This window comes from Eumetopias jubatus, unplaced genomic scaffold (assembly GCF_037043125.1).
Source record: "Eumetopias jubatus isolate StellerSeaLion01/CBP00866 unplaced genomic scaffold, mEumJub1_p1.0 scaffold_7, whole genome shotgun sequence".
NCBI lineage: Eukaryota > Metazoa > Chordata > Mammalia > Carnivora > Otariidae > Eumetopias > Eumetopias jubatus.
In genome coordinates, this window is record NW_028274813.1 from 21,788,580 (window position 1) to 21,813,773 (window position 25,194).

At 35.8% G+C, this 25,194-nt stretch overlaps 1 protein-coding gene across 4 annotated transcripts in view; it reads left to right on the top strand.

Moving 5' to 3' along the window:
* The window catches only part of CEP128 (centrosomal protein 128), a 393,012-nt gene that overhangs the window by 26,541 nt on the left and 341,277 nt on the right, over positions 1-25,194 (top strand). For all 4 annotated transcript variants that reach the window (XM_088024490.1, XM_028102263.2, XM_088024491.1 and 1 more), the window contains exons 6-9: positions 7,188-7,314; positions 8,313-8,431; positions 11,774-11,865; positions 13,902-13,974. In XM_088024490.1, coding sequence (XP_087880616.1) covers positions 7,188-7,314; positions 8,313-8,431; positions 11,774-11,865; positions 13,902-13,974 — 411 coding nt within the window. The remainder of the gene's footprint in view (positions 1-7,187; positions 7,315-8,312; positions 8,432-11,773; positions 11,866-13,901; positions 13,975-25,194) is intronic.

Here is a 25,194-nt window from a genome sequence, read left to right on the forward strand (position 1 = left end):
AAATTCAAGCCTACTTTAAGATGTATTTATTTGAGAGAGAGAGAGAGAGAGAGAAAGAGAATGTGCATGCATGCACACATGCACACAAGCAGGGGGAGGGGCAGAGGGAGAGCGAATCCTGAAGCAGATTCTGCGCTGATGCTCAAGATGGGGCTTGATCCCAGGACCCTGAGATCATGACCTGAGCTGAAACCAAGAGTCGGTCATTTAACTGACTGAGCCACCCAGGCACCCCGAAGCCTACTATAAAGTGCAGCACTTATAATTTTTACCAAGGTTATTGCTGGCTTTTTTTTTTTAAGTTGTATTTTTCATTTGTATGGAAGCTAATTATTTGGTAGCTATTATATGTATATGTGAATAATGACTAGTCCTAGTTTATTTCTATTATGGTCTCTGTGGAATAATAGTAAATATCTTTTAAGAATTTTCTAGTGACTATTTTTTGTGTGATTTTTCTTTTTCTCACAATGAGCATAGTCAAGGATGGAATTAATTTTGCTGTGAATGTGAATTTGTGAGATACAATGATTATTAGTGAAGCAGTTACTGTTGCTCTATATTTACCAAGAAAGTTTATACATGTGGTTCCATATCTCATTTTCTCTTATTGAAGCCAAATTTTATTGAATGATTTATTGCTTAGGCATTTCTGATACTGTTTGTGGAGTTGGTGCCTAGTTTCCTACTGTTTACTATTGCTTGGAAACCTTACCTTCCTAGGGACCGGTCAAGAAGTTTGCTATTAAGAATTTTGGAAAGTCAATATTTTTAACTTAAAAGAAACAAACCAGAGTTCCAGGCCCAGGTAGGTAGAGTTAGCATATTGTTCACTGGGTATTCTATAAAACCCCTACTGAATGCACAGAGCAGCTATTTGAGGACTCTGGAAAGTAAATACAGGCAATCCTCGCGGCTTGGTTTTGATATGCGAGTTTCGTTCCGCTGTTTGGTTAAATAACACCAGTTCCCAAACAACACAATTTGAATTTCAGTTAACAAAGTTTATTAACTATGAGTAACTGCAAAAACTACACGCTTTGCTACTAGCTCTTCAGTTCGCATATTACTATGTAAATAAGAGATCACTGCTTTTGAAGTCTGTTGCTGATTGCTCACAGATATAAAACATAATAGTTGTGTTACTTTCTTGCCTTCTAATGATAAACCTATGGTGTGCTCTTTTACAAAAATAAATAATAAGGGATCGGCTGATAGTAAAACAATAAAGTGAAAAGTGATAATGCTGGAAATGAAATGTGAATCATATTATGAAGGAGTTCTTTGTGGAGTTATAAAGAAATAGCTGCCTGGGTGGCTCAGTTGTTAAGTGTCTGCCTTCGGCTCAGGTCATGATCCTGGGACCCTGGGATCGAGGCCCACATCGGGCTCCCTGCTCGCTGGGAAGCCTGCTTCTCCCTCTCCCACTCTCCCTGCCTGTGTTCCCTGTCTTGCTGTGTCTCTGTCAAATAAATAAATAAAATCTTAAAAAAAAAAAAAAAACTGCTGTTAGTGGGAATTTCGATACTGTTGCTATTCAAGAGTCCCTAGATATACAGCTAGAGGAATTTAGTGAATCATTTTTAGGGAATGAAAAATTCTTCTAAAGAAGACAGATTAATCTCCGGATTAAAACATCCTATTTTTTCATTCCATTTATTTTTTGCTCTTCTATGCATTACCTACAGTCATCCTAGTAAAAACTATATACTGAGCAAACTAATCTTCCCCAGGCACTGTTCTAATTATTTTACATACTGTCTTATTGTGCCCTCAAAAACAAAACAAACAAAAAAGACCAAAACAAAACTGAGAATTTTAGCTACTATGGTGTGAACTATGTGGATAAGAACAGAAGCAGAAGCAAAAGTAGCACCTCTGAGGAAATCACTGCTCGGCTTCCCTCCGGTCTTTCTGAATCATGATGTTTTCAGTGGTCACATCTCTTATTTGGACTACCCATTGACGCCTAGATGACTCCCTTTCATAGACTTGCTTTGCACTGTGGTCAGTCCTTTTGAGTTATATACTCTTTTTTCAGTTCATTAAATTTGACTTCTGTTTTGTCTCTAATTAGAGTCTTTCACATAGAGCCACCATAGAACTTTCAGAGTTCTCTGAGAATTTTAAAGTTTTATATTTTTATTTTATTTATTCATTCCTTTATTTTTAAAGATTTTATTTATTTGACAGATTGAGAGAGCACAGGCAGGAGGAGCAGCAGAGGGAGAGGGAGAAGCAGGCTCCCGCTGAGCAGGGAGCCCAATGCGGGGCTCGATCTTAGGACCCTGGGATCATGACCTGAGCTGAAGGCAGACACTTAACTGACTGAGCCACCCAGGCGCCCTGCTACTTTTATTTCAATGTTAATCTAAAAGCTTATGTAGTTTTACACAATTTCATTTATCTGCTAGTTTCCAAAATAATGAGTTGGGGTTTCCTAGCATGCTCTAGTAGTGACCAGTGGTTTTTTTTCTCCTTTGAAGATCATTAACTCACAAATTTATGCAAGTGTTTGAATCCATTGTAGGTAATATTTCCATTAATGTTGAAATTATTTCATCATTGCCTAGAGAGAGACTTCTTTCTTTCTTTCTTTCTTTTTTTTTTTTAGATTTTATTTATTCATTGGAAACACAGAGGTAGAGCACGAGCAGGGGGAGAGGCAGAGGCAGAGGGAGAGGGAGAAGCAGTCTCCCTGCTGAGCCAGGAGTCCGATGATCCCAGGATCCTGGGATCATGATCTGAGCTGAAGGCAGACACTTAACCATCTGAGCCACCAAGGCGCCCCTGCCTAGAGGAAGACTTCTTGACTTCTAAGTTTAAAAGCATGTCTTGACAATTTGGATAAACTATTTTATAATTGCCATTCAGTTTCAGTGCCCAAGTTTTATTTGCATTCGTACCAGTACATAGTAGTAATGTTTCAGTTATTTTAATCCAATATCAAATGAATGAAGGTAAATGAATAGACCTAATATGTAAATAGTACATTCATCTCAAGTTGAGGTGAAAAATATGGCATAACATATTCTATGATGCTGTTTTTACAGTCTTTCAGATAGGGAAAATAGGTGGAAAATGGAATCATCATTTGGTACCTGCACAGGTAGCCATGCTAAACTCTTAGAAATTGTACCATTGGAGTCAGTACCACAGTCTTGTGTGGAGCATTGATTTAGCATTCAGCAAAATAACATCATCCATCATAGTAAGTTAATCTTAAATTGAGTTTTATTAGTGTTTTTTTTTCCCATTTAATTTCAAGTTTTGCTTTGGCACCTAGTTAGGGGTTAAAATCCTAAAGAGTTTAAAACAATTTTTATAATTTTATTATTTCTTTATCTCTTTGTTTTTATGTTTTAGGAGTCATCAGATCGGTTTCATATATCACAATTAGATTTTATGCAGTATCTCTTGTGTTATTGCTACTTTAAATGTAGGTTTTTTAAATTTATTTGAGATAGAGTGAGAGAGAGAGCACAGGCGGGGGTGGGGGGGAGTGTCAGAGGGAGAGGGACAAGCAGTCACCCACTGAACAGGGAGCTGGACACTGGGCTTGATCCCAGGACCCAAGATCATGACCTGAGCCCAAGGCAGATGCTTAACCAACTGAGCCACCCAGGTGCCCCATGAAGTGTAGATTTTAATTCAATTATATTTTCAGTTTTGTATCTTAGGAGGAGGACCTGTTTTTGCCATGATACTTGTAGGAGTAATTAAAAATATTTGTCTCATTTACCTTTTACATTATCGTTTTTGATCTTTATATATCAGCCTGTTCATCTATTCAGTGGTGTATGATAGATCTTTTTAGAATTTTAAAATGAGGTTGCCAAGTAGTTTGTCTAACTTTTTATTTTATTTCTGAAATGATTAAATTTCCAACATTTGTTATTACTTCTAGATTTTGGGGTAATGGATCATTTCTCTTACTCTGTAATATTTTCCATGTGGTTCCATGATGGTTTTTTTTGTTGTTGTTGTTATTAGTAGGGAGTTTGTGTGTGTGTGTAAATTCATTTTATTCATCAGCATTTAGCTACAGTTTAGGATTAGTTAGCAGTAAGCCCACATGAAAAGGATGATGGCAAGTTCTGCTTCTGGCATTGGTAGATAAGATTATTTTAGATAATCTCTCCTATTCAGAACAACTGGAAAGGCAAAAAAAAAAAAAAAAAGTAAAAGCTATTATGAATCTATCAGAGAACAACCAAGCAAGTGAGGGATTTTGTAGTCTAGATCTGGTAAAGATCTGTCAAAAATGGAAGTCCGGAAGGATGAGTTGTGCATTTGTGACTCTTCTTCGTGTAAGGCAGTAGCTGATTTCAAAAGAGATGGCTTAGAAGCAGAGAGGATAGGATCAAAGCTATCCATAGACTGGAGAGGCCAGGGAGACCAAAGCTGGAATTCAGGAATCTTCAGGCTTTCACTGGAGACACCAAAGAATGATAGCCTAGGAAAAATGATGAGCTGAAAATGAGAGAAGTGATGAACTGAAAATAGACCTGTTCTGATAGGAGCAGAAGCCCAGCTTTGAATCATCTTGGTTCCTAACTAGATTAAGGTTATTTGAAGGTTTCCTAGTGACCCTAAGCCTGACTTCCTGCTAGAAGCAAAACCACATCCCTTCTGGAGGAAGATGTCATCATCCAGAGCTTTAAATAATCTCCACAATTTTTCATATACAATGTCTGTTGCATGATAATCAGGCATAAGAAAATATAAGAGGTGACTGAAAGTCAAGCGAAAAAACCAGACAATAGAAACATACGTAAGAATATAAAAAAATTTAAAAAAAATTAAAAAATTCTGATTAACCTGTTCAAGAAATTAAAAGACAAGATTGAGAATTTTGACAAAGAATTGGAAACTCCAAAAAAGAACCAAATGAAAATTACAGAAATGGAATAATATAACTAAAATAAGCAAATAAGTAAACCAATCCTGTTAAAGTATGGATTAAATAGTAGTTGGTATTACATTGAAGAGAGAATTAATGAATTCGGCCAGCATAAGATACCCAAAAAAGAAAAATGGACAAATGAAAGGATGAATAATATAGACAAGAGCATGAATGACATACAGGATTTGGTAACAAGATTACTTGAATATAACCAGATTTTCAGCAAGAGAGGGAGGAGAGAAAGGGCAGAAACAATGTTTGAAGAGATGATGGCTGAGAATTTATAACACAGGAAAGATATCAAGGTAGAGATTTCCATGATCTCTGTGGGTCAAAAATGGGATAGCTACATATAAAACTTCACATTGTTGTATCACAGTAAAACCACTGACAGAGTCAAACAAAATCTTAATGACTAGAGCTAGAAAGGGCAGACTCTCCACAAAAAGCGCAATAACAAGAAATGACCGCCTACTTTGTTTCTAAAAGGACACTGTCATCAGGCCTCACTTGAAAGATGTGAATAATAAAGATAAAAAGTTAATAGAGCTGGTTCTGTCACTAACTTGTGTGATCTAAAGTCATTTTATATTTCTAGTCCCTTTTTCATGTTACGGTTTAGATTTGAGCTCCTTAACATGGTTTAATTTTATTCAGAGCTTATCATAGGTTACTGATACACTATTTCATGTTCACTGTGTAAAATCGTTGGTCTACTTACATGTTAGATTTAATTTTATTTTACTTACGTATAAATGATTCTCAAGGTAGACCTTGTTTTCCTGGGCCTTCTCTTTGTATTTCTCTGGATTAATAGACTGAGTCCTATAGCCAGTGAATGCTCAGGCAGGATGGTATCTTGTATATCCCAAATTAGGGAAGCAGGGGACAGAGAGTGTGGAAATATTAGCCTCCCCCCACCCCTCACCCCCCAGAAATGAGAGCAACATTAGAGGTGCATTCCTGAAATTTTATTTCTTTTAATACAGACTGCTTTATCCTTGGTTCTGCAGAAGAGCTAAATCCAAATAACCAAAGTGAGAAAGGATTTGCTCATTTGTCATTCATACTCTGTTTCATCTGTGCTTTCTCTTCAACTGAGGTTACTTTTTTTCTGCATGGTTCCCCAAGGAAACCAAATTGTTCTCTCCATAAGTGGTGTTCTACTCTTTAATTTTGGCTGAATTTAGGAAACCCTGTCCTGTGGATCATTTTTTATTTATTTATTTGAGAGAGAGAATGAGATAGCATGAGAGGGGAGAGGGTCAGAGGGAGAAGCAGACTCCCTGCTGAGCAGGGAGCCCGATGCGGGACTCGATCCCGGGACTCCAGGATCATGACCTGAGCTGAAGGCAGTCGCTTAACCAACTGAGCCACCCAGGCGCCCCGATCATTTGTTTTGACATTCTCTTTAAAGAGTTATGGGTGATTTGTTCTATGGATCTGTGCATTATTTTTATTATTTTTTATTTATCCTTGGATAAGAGATCTAGACCTGAAGTTGCCCAGCAGTTCAGGGTATGTGGATTTCCCTCAGCTTTACTCTCTGTTACCTTGGGTTTCAGTTGAATCCTCTTTTCAGGTCTGTAGCTGTGTACAGCTCTGAACATTATTCTTTGTATTTAGTGTCTTTTTATTTAATGCGCTCTTTAGGTCTAAAAGTTGTCTTATATCCCCTGCTGGCTGACTCCTTAATAATCTGAAGAGAGCGTTCGGACAACTGTATTCTCTAGTATCTATTAACAGTCTGACATCTGACCACATAGTTTTCTGGTATTTGAAGTCTTTGAATGAATGAAAAAGATGTTCTGATATGCAGTTGGGCAATGCACATTATTTTAATAGCAGCAGTCACTGTGATAACTGGTTAGTTTCCTATTTGTTATAGACCTGGGGCTTCTGAAGGAATATTTAGAAGGAAGGAAGACTCTCTCTCTTCTTTCAGGTATATGGCCTTGTTAGGTTTCTAAGCATGGGTGGCACATCAATTAGACATTTAATCTGGTTTTGTAAGCCCTTAGGTAGTAGACTGGTTTTTCACATTCTGCTAATAGATAGACGGAATAGGTAGCAACAGATGCCTTTTAAAACCAGATGTTAGAATTGGTTCTGAGAATATTTATCTTTACTATGTTTATAGTTCTTAACACACCTTACTTCAAAATTTTTTCTGATATAAATTCTCTTTTGGAACTCAGGTAATTTCAGAGATAGCTTTAAAAATCTCTGTATTTGGAATTTAGAGAGAATAACTTTTCCTTCATTATATTCTGTAATTTAGTTAAAAGAAAGCTTGGAACAGTCAATAGGCCAACTGCGGAGTCAACGTTTATTGAGAAACTCAGGAGGGAGAAGTATTTCTGTTACAAGTCTGAGTCCAAGTGACCTTGATGGTGGCACTGTGACAGGTAAACTCTTCAGATGTTTTGAAAACTTTTTGTTTTACAAATATTTCTGAAGTCCATATTGGATACATTTAGTCTTTGGGGAAATAGGACCCATATACAATATACAAATAAGGTTAAGAAGATGCAGTTGTCAGTGATTTTGTGGTGACTATTTTGAAATATGTTCAGTAGGACTTTGTTATTCTATTATTTTCGTTCTCAGACTCGATAGACTACATAGAGTTACTTGACAAAACTGGATTTAATTGTCTGTCTCTAATCAAAACGAATACACAAATAGGATTTACTGTGTGGTGTACTTTCTAGATGAGAAGTCTTGTCCCAGCTTCATAGTTTTTCAAAGTCTGATTAAGAAATATTCTATGACACTTGTTAAGAACAGGTGAATTTTATCTTTGGTGCCAAGCTAGATTTCAATGGCTAGATTAAAGATGTAACACTTGGTTTGCCTGTAGTTAATCTTAATACTTTCCTATAACACTTAGATCACATTTGAATGGAAAAGACTTAGAAAAGAACAGAAAAGTCTGCAGTGAAGAGAGGTGATTTACATAGAAGTGAACATTAGTAGCCCACATTGTTAATATTGCTGTTGATCATAATAAGGATTAAAAATTGGACACAATTAGCTATTTTTATGTAGTTTTTATTGATTTTTTTAAACAATGTTCAGATTTTAGATTACTTTGAAAAATTGTTTATATTTTAGAAAGACATAAAAGTTATTTTTATTTGCCAATTATTATTTTTAAATAAGGGAAATACTATATTACATCTTTGAAAATTTAGCAAATTAAAACCTTTGATGTTTTCTATCTCCAAGTTATTTCTGTTGCTCATTTTATCTGCTTTAAGATTAGAGCTGATTTTGTGGCCCTAGCAAGATACTTGGGAAATAGTCTGGGTTAGGGCCTGTGTATATATATTTTCTGAACAAAATTTTAGATTGTTTCTTCTCTTGCATGTTTTTATTCTCTTTTTTTCTTTTATCTCTAAAGAGAGCTACCGGTTTCCACCTACCTCACCCCTCAAGGACTATGGGGATCAACAGGGTACTAAGCGAATTAGGTCCAGAACTGGTGTCCGATTTGTTCGGGAGCCTGACGACATGGGCCAGGTACTTTTTTGTATTATTCTGTAATCTCTATTTGATTTTTTTTTTTTTAAACCAAGTAAACTATTTTATTTTCAATAAATAATTATCATTTATTTTGAATTTTGTAATGGAAGATGATGTTTTGTGGAACATTTAAAGGTGAGTTAAGCTGGACATGTTTTGTTTCCTTGTTGGGGTGGCTTACTCTTCTGTAAGCCCTGCTAAGTCAGCTACTTTGTTTCATATAAACAAGTTAGTCTTCTGTGTGTGGTTAACCTATTGATTTTTTTCACTAGAGTTTTTCTGATTGTTGAATCACTGATGGAGCTACTTAATAGAAGCAAGAACTTTTATACTTTTTTCATGTATTTCATGTATTCACTGAAGATTTTGGTTGTATTGGTTCTACAGATATATTTCTTTTTCTACTTTAAACTTCCCTACAAGAGCTGAAAAAATGTTTCTTGTTGCCTTGGGTAGCTAAATTAATCAGATAAGGACTAGAGGTTGTTGCTGACTTTGACATCTATGTTTTGGTTGTTTCAGGATTGTGGGCTCAAAGTTTGTCAGGATACTCAACTGCAGCTTTTACTTGTTATAGCTTAAGATAGAAGTAACAGAACCAAGTGCACAAGAAGATGCGTTGTAGAAACTTTTCCTTTACTGTGTTACTTATTTTTTTGGTAGGTGCAACTTGCTAGAGTGGATTATATAATGAAGCCTGGAGCAGAGAACAATATCCTAACATGATTCATTTACTTTTTCATTCTGTTTATTTAGTGCTAGTGTTCTGGGACAGTGCTTGTGCTTGGAAACAGGAATAAGTAAAACTTGCCTTTTCCTGGAGCTTGTAATCTGTGTGGGGGTGGCTACTTATTAATCAAATAAGTACACAGATACACCCTTAACTGTGAGCTGAGTTGCAAGCTACAACAGAAAGCACAGGGCCATGGGAGTGTGTGGTAGAAGGACTTGCCCCAGTCAGGGAAGGTTTCCTGAAGAAAGGCTGATGGGCTGAGACCTGAAAGTTGAGTGGGTCATTTTAGGTAGAACAAATACTTTGGCAGAAGGAAGCTAACACCTGTGAGCAACCTAAAGAAGGCCATGTGGCTGAAGACATATGAAGGGCTGAAACTGTGCACAGCCTTGTAAGGGGGTGACAGTTATTTTGAAAAGATCACTCCACCTTTAATGTGGAAAAATGGAATCAGTGTGGGCAAACCAATAAAGAGGATATTGCCATGTTGTGGGTGTGAGATGCTAGTTACTTGGATTAGGATAAATGGAGTTGGAGAGAACGGGTTTGGGGGTAGACTTAAAAGCTATTTGGTGGGTAAAATGAAAGGTCTTGAAGATCAGATGACCATTTGGGGAGGGTGGGAATGATTGAAAAGGAGGTATCAAGGTTGAGTCCCAGGGTTCTGGTTTGCAAAACTGGAAAACCATGGCAAAACCGAAGTGAATGGTCTGCTCTTCGTTTACTGTATTACCTCCACTCCTTTCTTTTTAACTGTTCTTCCTGATTTTAAGTCTCTTAAGATGACCTTTAGCTCCACATTGACTGTGTACTTTCTTTTTTTTTTTTTTTAAGATTTTATTTATTTATTTGACAGAGAGAGACACAGCGAGAGAGGGAACACAAGCAGGGGGAGTGGGAAAGGGAGAAGCAGGCTTCCCGCCGAGCAGGGAGCCCGATGCGGGGCTCGATCCCAGGACCCTGGGATCATGACCTGAGCCAAAGGCAAACGTTTAACGACTGAGCCACCCAGGAGCCCCGACCGTGTACTTTTTAATGCCCTGCACATCATTTGTCATTTTGTTTGCATGTCTATCTCCCATGTTAAATTCTGAGCCCCTTGTTTCCTACCATAATTGCCGGCACTGATTAGTTGCTCAATGTGCATTTGTTGAAATTAATGAATTTATTGTTTCTGCAAATCTCTATAACTTAATTTTTTTGTTGTAAATTACAGTATATATGTACATATATGGCATACATATTTACAGTTAAAAGTACAATAATTTAAAGAAAAATCCACGTAACCATCACCTAGGCCAAGAATAAGAGCATTATCATACCCCTAAAGGCTCCTTTACACTCTTCCTTTCCCTAAGGGCTGTCAACTATCCTGACTTTTTTATTAATCATTCTCTTGCTTTAAAAATAAAACAAGATGTTTGCACTACTTAACATCTTGTTTAGTATCCCTTTGTCTAAACTTTATATAAGTGGAATAATACTGTATGTCTTCTTTTGCTTTTTTTCAATTGATGTTACATTTTTGACATTCAGCCTTACTAATGTGTAGGTAGGTTTGAGCATTTCATTTTTACTGCTGTATTATACTCCACGGGGAGAATATATTGCAATTTATTTATATCCATTCTGTTTTGTTTTTTTTTTAAGATTTTATTTATTTGACAGAGAGCACAAGCAGGGGGAATGGCAGGCAGAGAGAGAGGGAGAAGCAGGCTCCCCGCAGAGCAAGGGAAGCCTGATATGGGACTCGATCCCAGGACCCCAGGACCATGACCTGAGCCGAAGGCAGTTGCTTAACCAACTGAGCCACCCAGGCACCTTATCCATTCTGTTCTTTTTTCTTTTTTAAAGATTGTATTTATTTATCTGACAGAGACAGACACAGCGAGAGAGGGAACACAAGCAGGGGGAGTGGGAGAGGGAGAAGCAGGCTTCCTGCAAAGCAGGGAGCCTGATGCAGGGCTCAATCCCAGGACCCTGGGATCATGACCTGAACTGAAGGTAGATGCTTAACGACTGAGACACCCAGGCGCTCCTCCATTCTGTTCTTAATGGACTTTTGATTTTCGGTGTTTTCATTATGAACAGTGTTGCCCCAAACATTATTGTACATGGTTCCTGGTGCACATGGGTAAGAGTTTCTCTGCAGCATGGATTGGCATACTATGGCATATGGTCTAGTTGAATAGAGTTATTGTGTAACACAGCCATCCTAATTTGTTTATGGCTACTTCTGTGCTAAAATGGTAGCATTGAGTAATTTAGACAGCGATTGTATAGCCTGAAAGCCTGAAATATTTGCTGTTGTACTCTTTACAGGAAAAGTTTGCTGACTTTTTTTTTTTAGGTTATCTAAAAGGCCCAGAGTTACTGTACTATAAAGGATGTGATGGTTTATATATAAAAAGTTATATGTAACTTCAAAAATTGCTTTTCTTTGGAAAAATATTTCTTTCAGAATAGACATGTATTTTATTATGTCTTAATAACATTATAAAATTTGGGCATTAGTGCAAAAAATAAGTTCTTACTAACCTTAGTGAATCTTCATGGAAGAATTAAACAGAATCCTAAATGGATAACTGTGTTTTTGTCTTTACCAGCTTCATGCTTTTCATCAGTCCCTCCGAGACCTCAGCAGTGAACAAGTTCGGCTTGGAGATGATTTCAATCGGGAACTTGCCAGAAGAAGCCGGTAAAAGCCGAATATGGTTTTTGTTGGAGGCATGAGTTATTAGAAGAACACAATAAGTTCTGTAATTGACATGTTTACATGAATTTAAAAAACAGGGCTGTTTTTATACCAGTATTTTAAAATTTATTAAAGGAATAGTTTAAAAATCCTTTGAATTTAGAATGTACTATGACTCCTTGTTAGATTAATTTCATATATTTTTAAAGACTTTTACTTATTTATTTGAGAGTGAGAGAGAGCGTGTGCTCTCATACATGAGCAGGGGGAGGAGCAGAGGGAGAGGGGCAAGCTGACTCCCTACTGAGCAGGGAGCCTTCATCGGGGCTTGATCCCAGGACCCTGAGATCATGACCTGAGCTGAAGGCAGGTGCTTAACAGACTGAGCCACCCCTAATTTCATATTTTTAAAAAACATTTTAACTTACCATACTGGAGTGCTGCCATTACGGAGAGATACATTGTGAGACCTTAGCAAAGAGGTCGATTTGCAAATACATTGGAGGGGGTGAGAGGCAGAGGCAGAGACCAGTCTGATACTTTAGCTTTCAGTTGAAATCTTCAAAAGTGAGTGGTTTATATCTGACAAGTCTTTGCAGTTTTATCAGTTCTGGGTAGTCCCCAACAAGTATCACTTTATTTAAAATTTCTTCACTGTCTTTTCATTTTCATCATCAGCAGTGACAGTTGGTTTTCATTTGGAGGCCATATTTTTACAAGGAACCAAACTTTTTATCCCTTCTCAAGAGTCACAATCTATAGACAACAGTGATGAGGGAACAACAAAGCTGAGTGGAAGTTTGTTTACCAAGTTCACTTGCTAACTCCCATTCCAGCTGACAAAATCATTCCACACACCAGCTTTGTGTTGCTATAGCAAAAAGGGGGTCAAAGCTATAAATGTAAATCTGCGATTATTAATTGTAGTCTGTATAACTTACCTGCCTTTAAATGAGGAAGGAAGGAAATTTAGTAATAAGAATTAAATACCTTACTATTACTCCTACTACTAGTAGTTAATATTATTGAACAGTTACTTCATGTCAGATAGATTTAGGTTTAAATTTTACAACAACCCAAATTATTATTATTATCATTTTCATTATTATTTTTTCCAATTTTTGGATATGGAGAGGGGCACAGAGAGATGAAGTAACTCAACTTGCTGGAGTTCAAATGGGGTATGTGGTCTAGACAGGATTCAGATGTAGGCATATGGCCCCAGAGTATTTGCTCTTTACCAGTTATGGAACCACCTGTGGTTCAAGATCATTTTCGTATATAGCTGGTATGAATAAAGAAATTAAGTTCCTGAATTTTGAGCTATACTGTTGAGCTATGTTTATTGTTAATCTTTTAAGCCAGTAAGGGTTAGTTAATTTAAAACTAGGTATTTAGTTTTGACAAGTTAATAAAATTAGTAGAATGGTGTCAGCATTCTAATATAGTATGTTCTTGGATTGCTTTATTATGTAGCTTTTACACATTTGAAGAAAGGTATAAATTAAGCACTAGGAACATGAATTTTAGAAATTTGTCCTATAAGAAGACAAAGGGGAAGTTGTAGGGATGATTTATTTATTTAGTTTAAATGATCATTTGGATGTGCAGTGGTGGACTGGGAATCTTCTGATCCATGGGCTGGTATGGTCTGCTAATAGTTTGTATGACACAGAGGGCATGTGTGAGGCAGAGAAACTTTACTTAAGCCAAATTAGAAGTCAAGTTTCTTGTGAAACCTGGTGACTTAACTTTGTGAATGAGGAAGATTTTAGGATCCCATTCTGCTTTCCTTATAACACGAGAGTAATTCTCAAATCAGCACCATCGGCATCAGCTAGGGATTTGTAGAAATGCATATTCTTGGGCACCATTGCAGATCTGATTCAGCAGTCCGTCTTAATAAGTCCTCCAGGTGTTTCATATGTTGGCTAATGTTTAAGAACCACTGCAGTAGAGTATTATGGAATAACTATTTATGTCGTAAATTTAATTGTGTTTATTTTCTCAGCCAACTTAAAGTATTTTTCTTTGCCTAGGTCGGATGCTGAAACAAAAAGAGCTTTGGAAGAATTGACAGAAAAACTTAATGAAGCCCAAAAACCAGATGTGGTAAGGACTCTTTGTTAATAAATAAATAAATAAATAATTTCATATGCAGATGATAGTGTGGCTGGGCTCATCGTAATCACAGTCAAGTTTAGTAGATTTTAATTTTTTGGGTGATGTGTGCCATTTTGTCTAAAATATATTCTTGTACTTCGTATAAAATATTCATGAATTTTGGGTATTAAAGTTTTAAATGTTTATAGTGGTAATATATTAGAGATAGAATTATTATTTGTTTAATTTTTTAGAGTTTCCTTATGAATATTCAAAAGAGACCCAGTGATTCCATGGCTTGTGTTAAATGATGTTTGAAAAATATGGAATTTCTTGGTAGTGACTCTGTAGCACTCCTCATTGAGTATTTTCAGTATTTTTATTTCACATACATGTGTAATCAGAATTGCTGCAAAGACCTTGCTGTCTGTTGTTTGACATGATGCCAATTGAAAATACCCCGAATTCTCAAGTTTTATTATCTCAAACTCAGACTGTTGACAGTCATTATTCAGTGGTTTCTTTTTATCAAATCACTGTCCTTGTGGAATTAAAGTGAAAAATGAAGTACATACAGTGTCTGTTTCTTTGCATCATCAGTTGTTTCTCTGTTTTTTTTTTAGGAGAAAAAAATCAATAGAAATTGTCAGTTAAACTTGGAAATTTACCAACTTCAGGAGCAATGTGTATTTAGTCATATCCCACAGTACCTTTTGTTTTTTCAAGACCAGGAATGGTAGCAGGCAGAATTTTTTTCTTAACATGTTTTGTTCAAACTGAAAGTTTCTGAATATAGGCAGATATTTTTTTCTGCTGTTTTTATTGTGTTTACAGTTCTTTACATAGATATGTTGAGTTTATTTTGGAGTTTGAATTTATTGGCCACATATGCTAAGAGATGGATATGCTCTGTTTTTAAAGAGATCAACTTAGTTACTCTTCTTGCGGTGAAATTTGCCTGTTTCAAAATTTGAGTAAACGTCTGGTCACATAAAAGCACATTCCTCTTGTGCTTTCGGTGCTGATTTCTTTGTGAAGTGCCCCAGAGAGGTGAAGATATAATGTCTGTCTTTTGTTGAAATAGACAAAATCTTCGCAGTTAGGTGCCTGATGATATGTCAGGTGATGCTGATGTGTGATCAGGAAATGGGATACTTCTTTTTTTTACATAAAGTCCTAGATTTTTCAAAGCATACCAAAACCTTCAGTTTAAGTTGTGCCAGTCTAAAATACTTGAACTATCATACTTCAAAAAAAAAGTATTTTCTGAGATTAACACATTGGAGCCTTTCTTAGTTAATTGCAGTGGTTCACACAGCAAGAAGTCTATGCCATTGTCTGATTTACATACTAGCTAAACAGGAAGTGAAGACGCACTTTGAAGAATGTAGCTTCCAGATCCTATTTTATAACTTACTAAATGATCTTCTGGCTCTTGTCATATATTCTAGAGTGGAACCTGTCAACTTACAGCAGAACCTGCTGAAGCTTTCTTTTTTTTGTTTTTTTTTTTTTTAATTTTTAATTTTCTAAATTTGGAGGTATAATTTACTTACAGAAAAGTGTATAACTCAGTGAATTATTACAAGGTGAACAGGCCCATGTAACCACCACCCAGATCTAGAAATAGAACGTTACCAGTGCACGAGAAGCCTCCTCATTCCCTGTCCCAATCACTAATTACTCCTTCTTTTTCAGAGATGACTATTTTGACTTTTTACCCCTTAGGTTAATTTTGACTGTTTGGAATTTTTATGTAAGTGGAATCCTATAGGGCATGGTTTTTTTGTGTCTGTTTTTTGCTAATCTTTAAGGTTATGATATTCTGGGCGTTGTGTCAAGTACTTCCAGTTCATTTTTACTGCTCTTTGGTATTCCATTGTATGGATTTACTGCAATGTATTTTAACATGATATTTGAATTATTTCAAATTTTGGGCTATTACAAATAAGGCTGCTGTGAGTAATCTTGTTCATGATTTTAGTGCCTATGTACATGCATTTCTGTTGGTATGTAACATGTAGTGCAATTGATAGGTGCCTTCACATTTAGTAGATACTAATAAACAGGTTTCCAAAGTGGTTGCCTTAATTTGCACTCCCACTGGCAATGCAGAATTCATGTTGCTTTTCATCATTTCCAATACTTGGTATTATTAGTCCTTCAATTATAGCCAGTTAGGTGTTTATAGTGTCTCATCATGGTTGTAATTTGCATTTTCATCATTACTAGATGATGAACATTTTTCACATTTTGTCTTTTTTAGAGTTTCTCATCTTTTGGCCTGATATGGGCCTTATTTATCACATCATTGATATTTTTCCCCAATTTCCTACTGAATTGTCTCAGGAATCCACTCCATTCTTTTTGTTTGTTTTTGTTTCCTTTTGTTTTTAATTTAAATTCCGTTAATTAACATATAGTGTATTATTAGTTTCAGAGGTAGAGTTCAGTGATTCATCAGTCCTATATAATACCCAGTGCTCATTACATCATGTGCCCTCCTTAATGCCCATCACCAATTACCCCTTCCCTCCACCCCCCTCCCCTCTGGCAACCCTCAGTTTGTTCCTATGATAAGAGTCTCTTATGGTTTGTCTCCCTCTCTGATTTCATCTTGTTTTATTTTTTCTTCCCTTCCCCTATGATCCTCTGTCTCATTTCTCAAATTCCACATATGACAGTTGTCTTTCTCTGGTTGACTTATTTCACTTAGCATAATACCCTCTAGTTACATCCACATCATTGCAAATGGCAAGATTTCATTTTTCGATGGCTGAGTAGTATTCCGTTGTGTGTATACACACACACACACACACACACACACACACACTACGTCTTCTTTATCCATTCATCTGTCAGTGAACATCTGGGCACTTTCCATAGTTTGGCTATTGTGGACATTGCTTCTTTAAATATTGGGGTGCAGGTGCCCCTTCGGATCACTACATTTGTATCTTTGGGATAAATACCCAGTAGTGTAATTGCTGGGTCATAGGGTAGCTCTAATTTTAACTTTTTGAGGAACCTCCATACTGTTTTCCAGAGTGGCTGTGCCAGTTCGCATTCCTACCAACAGTGTAGGAGGGGTTCCCCTCTCCACATCCTCGCCAGCATCTGTCATTTCCCGACTTGTTAATTTTAGCCATTTTGACTGGTGTGAGGTGGTATCTCATTGAGGTTTTGATTTGTCTTTCCCTGATGCCAAGTAATGTTGAGCATTTTTTCATGTGTCTGTTGGCCACTTGTATATCTTCTTTGGAGAAATACCTGTTCAGGAATTCTGCCCATTTTGATTGGATTATCTGTTCTTTGGGTGTTGAGTTTGTTAAGTTCTTTATAGATTTTGGATACTAGCCCTTTCTCTGATATGTCATTTGCAAATATCTTCTCCCATTCTGTTGTTTGTCTTTTGGTTTTGTCGACTGTTTCCTTTGCTGTGCAAAAGCTTTTTATCTTGATGATAGTTCATTTTTGAACTATCAGTAGTTCAAATAGTTCATTTTTGCCTTTGTTTCCCTTGCCTTTTGAAACGTGTCTAGCAAGAAGTTGCTGCGGCCGAGGTCGAAGAGGTTACTGCCTGTGTTCCCCTCTAGGATTTTGATGGACTCCTGTCTCACATTTAGGTCTTTCATCCATTTTGAGGCTATTTTTGTGTATTGTAAAGAAAGTGGTTCAGTTTCATTCTTCTGCATGTGGCTGTCCAATTTTCCCAACACCATTTGTTGAAGAGACTTCTTTTTTTTTTTTTTTCCATTGGATATTCTTTCCTGCTTTGTCGAAGTTTAGTTGACCATAGAGTTGAGGGTCCATTTCTGGGCTCTCTATTCTGTTCTGTTGATCTATGTGTCTGTTTTTACGCCAATACCCTACTGTCTTGGTGATTACAGCTTTGTAATATAGATTGAAGTCTGGAATTGTGATGCCACCAGCTTTGGTTTTCTTTTTCAAAGTAGGAATCTTCTCCATTCTTTTTAGTGACTATTGGCTATTTTCTTTTTTGAGATGCCAGTTTGCTTCTTTTGCCCACTTTTTTTTTTTAATTGGGTTGCTTGTCTTTTCATTACTGATTTGTGGGAGGTCTTTATTTTGTATATGAGCACTCTGTAAGTTATATGTATTGCAGTGTTGTCTCCAATTGTCTAGAGTTGTTTTGTCTCATTCTTAAAACTCTCTTAATGGGGTCTTCTGTTGAAATTTAATCAAGTTCAGTTTTCTATCTCTTCTTTTGTGGTTAGTGCTTTTTTTGACCTGTTTAAGAAATTGTTCCCTATCCTCAGATGATGAAAATATTTTCTTATGTAGTATTCTAGAAGCTTACTGTTTTGCCTTTTACGTTAAGATCTAATATCTACTTGGAATTTGTGTTTAAGGTATGAAGTAGGGATCATACATTTTAGATGAATATCTAATTGATTCAGTTTCATTTATTGAAAGAACCACCCCTTTGTTACTTTACAGTCCTGTCTTGGTTGGAAGTCAAATGTTCATATATGCAGACATCTGTATCTGGACTTACTCAATCCTCTCGTTCATTTGTCTATTCCAGTGCCCTGGAATAGTCCTGTTGTCTTGGTTGGAAGTCAGATGTTCATATATGCAGACATCTGTATCTGGACTTAATTCAATCCTCTGGTTCATTTGTCTAGTCCAGTGCCCATATTACATTGTCTTGATTACTGTTGTTGTATGATAAGTTGTGAGATGGTAGAGTAAATCCTTCCACTTTGTTCTCCAGGTTTATCCTGTGTATTCTTTACTCTGCATTTCTGCATAATACATTTTAGAATCAACGAGTGAAATTATTAAAAACCTAGGATCTTTGTTAGGTTACATTGTATATATAGGCCAACATGGAGAGAATTGACATTCTTATAATGTTGAATTTTCCTATTCGTGAACAGAGCAAATTCTTCCATTAATATTTTATAGTTTTTTTATCTAGAGATCTTATGTCTTAAAATCTTAATTTTAAGATTTATTTTTTGACTTTGATATTTTTATGCCATTTTATAGAGTATCACTTAACATTGAAAAAATTAACAGTCTTTGTCTTTTTTAATTTTTAAATATTTTTTGGGGAGGGAGGGGCAGAGGACAAGGGGGAGAGAGAATCTTAAGCAGGCTCCATGCTGGGCATGGAGCCTGATCTCACAACCCTGAGATCATGACCTGAGCCAAAATCAAGAGATGGATGCTTAACTGACTGAGCCACCCAGGTGTCCCATCTTGAGCTTTCTTCATTTCTTTCCATGTCTCATTCCTTTTTGCATCCTGAGATTTCTCATCTGCCTTAAGAACATACTTTGAAATTTTCTTCAGAGTGAATCTGCATATGCCTGAACGAATCCCATTTAGAATTTCATTTGGAGTGGGTTCTTTGGTGACAGATACTCTATTTGTCTGAAAATGTCTTTATTTCACTTTCTTTGTTGGAAGAGATTTTCAATGGATATAAAATTCTAGATAGTCCCTTTTTTTTTCCCCTAGTCTGTATTTTGAAGATATTTCATCATTTTCTTAGTTCCATTGTTTCTGTTGGGAAGTCAGCTATTAGTCTTGTTGGTGCTTTTTGTATGGTAATATATATTTTTCTCTAATTTGCTTTTGAGTTTTTCCTCTTACTCTGGTTTTCTGCAATTTTACTGTGATGAGCTTAGTTGTGTTCTTTTGATTTGTGCTTATTCCCTTTGTCTCTTATGTTCATTTTTATAAGTATTAATTCATTGTTTTTTATTCCTTATTTTGAGTATTTTCTTTTGACCTTTTATTTAATTACCTGTTCTTTCTTCAACTGAATCAACTCTTTTAACCCCCCCACTGATTTTGTATTCTCAGTTATCACATATTTCACTTTAGAATTTTGATTTTATTGTTTTTAACTTTGTAGTTCTTTGCCCAAATCCTCAATCTGTGTATCTGTGTGTCATAACTTCATTGTCTAGATCTTATAAAAGTCTGTTTCTATTTCTGTAATCTCTTATTTTTCTTGGATTTTGATCACATTGTTTTTGCCCACTGTTTATTTTTGATTATCTGGTTACTTTTGTTTGACAGAAAATATATTTCATTCTTATTTGATAAGGATAAGTAATTTGATAATTATGTATTAGAATATATATTTACTTTTTGTTATAGGTCAAGGGCCATAGCAATCATGGATTACCTTATTATTTTTGTTGAGCTATTTCAATGTTAAAACTTCAGTGCTGGGTTTCAACTATTTCTAGTTCACCTTATTGCCAGTGGATGACTCTTCAGGAATCTAGCCCAAAGGCTGGGGGTGGGGTTGGGGAAGTTTAACTAGGCACCCCCTTCCCTTGGAAAGGCTCTCAACTCCGGTTTTTCCCCTGTAGCCCCACACATCTGTTAAAAACTCTGTTTGGCTTCTCAGTATCACAACTGCTTTTTCAGAAGTGGGCTGATATTTCAGGGAGAAAAGATGGACTAATGTCTCTGAATTTATTTCTTCTCTTTCATCTTGGTCTCATATATCTTTCCAGGGCTTTAAAACTGCTTTTTGTTTAAAATTTCTAGTTTTTTGAATTATTTTTAGTGAAAAGTTTGGTCTGAATTATCTAGAATGTCATTTTTCGAAATGGAACTCCCTGAATGTTTTCATATATATATATATGGTTCTGTTACTATATTTGATATTTCTAATGCTATTTCTAACAGGGTTTTGTTGTTTTATATCCACTGTATGAGGTTTGTTTAACTTGGTACATAGCTATACAACTTGTGAGCATGCTTTTAACAAAGGCTTTGCTCCAACTCAGATATCCTCAATGTTCTGAGATTTTTGTAGTTTTGAGTAAGCTGTGGACAGTTGTACTGTCATGCTGTTTTTTGATGGTGTTAGTTGGGATAGTTTGAGTTTGGAGTTTGAAAATACTAATTTGCATAGTGCGCATTGCATTTGTTAATGTTTTACCCTTCACTGCTTACAAAGAACCCATAATGAGTTATTTCATTTTTATTTCTTTTATATAGCAAATAAAACTAGCATGTACCATCTACAGTCAAGAGTGTTAATGGGGGTCTGAAACGTAATGACTGAGCTTAGAGTTAACAGCTGAATTCAGAGAAAGTCCAACTTCTTTTATCCTCATTACCATGTATCAAGAATTATTCCACATCAGATAGAGCTATGATTGCACAACTGGACGTTACACCTCACTAGTGCTCAGCTCATTGGTATAATTGGTGGATACAATTCACCAGTTTACCTAGCTGTCCATTGTGCCCAGCTCCTCGGGATGTATCCTTTTATATTGTCTAAACCTGGAAAATTATACACACTTAATTGTGCTCTTGGTTGAATTGTTCAGCTGCTAGTTTCTCCCATCAGGTTGTGTTGCTGTGGTTTGTTTTGTGTTTTCTGTAATTTGCTTTCAAAGTAGGGGTGTCTCCTAATTGAGGGTATCTCATACCTCATGTGTGTGTATGTAATCCTGATTAAGAAACAATTGTCTAATGCAAAACTTAAACATTTTTGAATTTTAGAAGGTCTTCTGAAGGCCACATGATATTTGCTTCCAGTTTATACAAGGCTTAATAATAGGTTTTCTGACTCACTTATTCCAATTGAAGTCAACATTTACATTTTATAACTGTTTGACATATTGTGTTGTATTTGTGAATTCATGATAGCATGCTGTCAGAGAATATGCAGTTTTGTTATTTGAACATTAAAGTTCTCAGAGGCTGCAGCTGTTTCCCCCCTCCAGATTTAAGTTTGAAATAAAATTACCAAAGTGATGCACGTTCACTGTGGAAAACTTTAAAAATGTTGTACAAATATATAAAGAAAAATGAACGACTGCCACTATCTCTCACCAATTTTGGTTTCTGTTGGTACCCATTGTTATTCACATTTATTGTGCATTATTCTGAGCCTACAGTTGTTTATCATGCATTTTCTCAGTAACTAAAATATATCTTGAAAGTTTATAGGACACAGTTTTCTTTGAGAGGCAAAAAGTGTTGGTTCCTATCAGACATGCCAAGATTTGATTTGTTAATCCTTTGTGATTCATAGACTTTTGTTTGTTTGGTTTCCTTTATACTTCCCATTAGAAGGGCATAGTTATTATTTATAACATGTTCTGGAAAATATTTTCAGTTAAGACTTAATTTTGGTAATAAACAGTCAATATTGCGTGGGCCTCATACCACAGGGAAAATTTCAGTTCATTAGTTGTCTAGATTCTACCCATCTGAGTGTGATACGAGTACTTACTAAGTTTGATTACTCATGAAGGAAAAGTCAATTTTATTTTAGTTTTTTATAGGAGGGTCACTGTTAACATGGATCCAATTGTTTCTGGAAGAGTTGGTCATTAATTGAACTCAGACTTCTGTCAACACTGCATTTAGGATAACATGGTTATTGCATATGTTACAGCAACAGAATATATAACATGTTTACTGAAACAGATTTTAAACCAGCAGATATTGTTCAAGGTATGAGGAATCAACATATTCAACAACATAATCAACAAAACCATAACACAATCCCAGAAACAGAATGCTTTTGCCTTCTTTAATTAAATGCTAACATTAAAAGCTATTTTAATTTGTATTTTGCTATTTTGCTATTTTTATAACTGTAGAGATTTAGGACTTTTTCCTATCTTAGTAGTAAATGTAATTGAATCAAATCAATTAAGTAACATGGTTAATATTTTTCCTTTAGGTCTCAGAAATGGAAAAAAAAAGTGAGGAGGCATTAATAATTGTAGTCTTTAATTCTTATTGGGAATTATCTTATTCAAAAGTTGTCAATATATGCTGTGTCATTAGGTATAGAGTCCATGCCCTTCCATTTAGAACTATTTTTACTTGCTCTTCCTTTGGTCTTCCCCATGTCAGGAAATGGCATCACAGCCATCCAGAGGTCATCCAGTATTCACTGTAGATCTTTTCTTCATACCACAGTCCCAACCCATTATAAAAATCTTGTCCTTTTTATTACTGAAGTCCTGCTCAGTTCCTTCTACTTCTCTCTAATACTTCTGTCCAGGCCACTGTCATTTATGCTGACTGTGGTGGCCTGCATAGAACTTGCTCTCTTTCTCTTTACACTTTCCCCATCTGTGCTTCTCACAGTAGCCAAGTGATATTTATTTATTTATTTATCCATTCATTCATTTTAAAATTCCAGTAGAGTTAAAATGCAGTGTTATATTAGTTTCAGGTGTATAACACAGTGATTCAGCAATTCTGTACATTACTCAGTGCTCATCACGTTAAGTTTACTCTTCATCCCCTTTACCTATTTCACCCATCCTGCCACCCACCTGCCCTCTGGCAACCATCAGTTCTCTATAGTCAAGAGTCTCTGTTTTGGTTTGTCCTTTTTTTTTTTTTTTTAATTTGTTTGTTTTTTTTTTTAATTCTTAAATTCCACATATGAGTGAAATCATATGGTATTTGTCTTTCTCTGACAGACTTATTTCACTCAGCATTTTATCTTCTTGAGCATCTATATTGTTGCAAATGGCAAGATTTCATTCTTTTTTATGGATGAATAATATTGTGTATTTATACCACATTTTCTTTATCCATTCATCTATCGATAGACACTGGGTTGCTTGCATAATTTGGCTATTGTAAATAATGTTGCAATAAGCATATTGTAAATAATGTTGCAGTAAACTAATTTTTGAATTAGTGTTTTTATATTATTTGGGTAAATACCCAATAGTGGAATTACTGGATCATATGGTAGTTCTATTTTTTTTTTTTTTAGGAACCTCCATACTGTTTTTCACAGTTAACCGATTTTTAAAAAATCGTCATCACAGTGATTTATATCTCTGCTTTTTAAATTTCTACCTAAGATGTTTCTATTCAGAATTCCTTGTGACGGCTGATAGTACCTGTATTATCTGGACTTCCGTATGTATCTTGAATTTGTCAAACTTATTCCTACATTAGGGTCCTTGCTGTGGCTTCTCTTCTTTCCCAAGGTTTTTGCATGGCTGGCTCCCTCTTGTCATTCAAGTCTCCAGTGAAATGTCACCACCTTGAGAGAGGCCTTGCTCGCCTCTCATTTTTGTTACAGAATTGGTAGCAGGTAGTATACTAAACACACTGTTCTGTATATTGCCTTTTTCATTTAATGTATTTTTGAAATATGAGAATATTCCATATTAGCATCTAATGAGCTTTCTAATTCCTTTTACTAATTTAAAGCATTCCATTGAATGAATGTTCCATGATTTAATCAGTCTCCTATTGATGGACATTTATGTTATTTAAGTCTTTTTCTTTTATACACTACACTGCAATTAGTGATCTTGTACATGTGCCATTTTTCATGTGAAAAAGTAAATTGGTAGAATAAATTTCTAGAAGTGGACTTACAGGAATTAAAATATGTGCATTTGTAATTTGTTACATACAGCTCAGTTTTAAAATTGGTATTTTAAATGCCCTCTTTTAATACTTTCAGTTGAGAATTAGCATTTATCTTCCCCTTTTCCAAGAAGGATGAAAGGTGGCTTACCTTAAAATTACAATATGTGTTATTTTAATTCTAAGTGGCCTCTAATATTGAGTTTCTCCTTCCCTTTGGTATCAGATATCCATACTCTTCCTCTTATCATCCCCTGACCCCAACAGTTTTGTTCAGGCACATGGTTACTCGGGTAGAGATGACATTTCCCCGTTTCCCTGTGCAACTTCTGAGCTTGAAAACAAAGCCATTTGTCCAGTAATTTGTTTTCCTCCTTCTCTTTATGTGGGTTGAAATAAGGATGTAGCACTTAACCAACTCCAACCTTGCAGGTTAGGATAACAACCTAGGGTAAGGTAGAGCAACACATGGGAGGAATCTGGATCTTGGAATGACCTTAGGAAACAGAGTAGCCTCTATCGGTCCTGCTTTCTTCTGGACTGTAATATGAGATAGAAATAAGCTGTTACCTTCCTAAATTATACCTTAACTAATATAGAAATGTAAATAGAATTTGATGAAAAAGAATAGACAAAAAGAAAACAAGAACTATCCAAATGAGTATTTTAGGTCCTTGGTTGTTGTTGACTTAGGTAGAGTTGTGTGACTCAGGGTGTTAGTGGAAGAAAAAGTAACGTATTTTGAGCATATTGATCTGTTTGGATGATTGGGTCTATGAAGACACTTAGGTGGCCTTATACTATGATTATAATTCTACCACTGTTGGAATTCCTAAAATACTTTGTGTTTATTCATTTTCATTCATG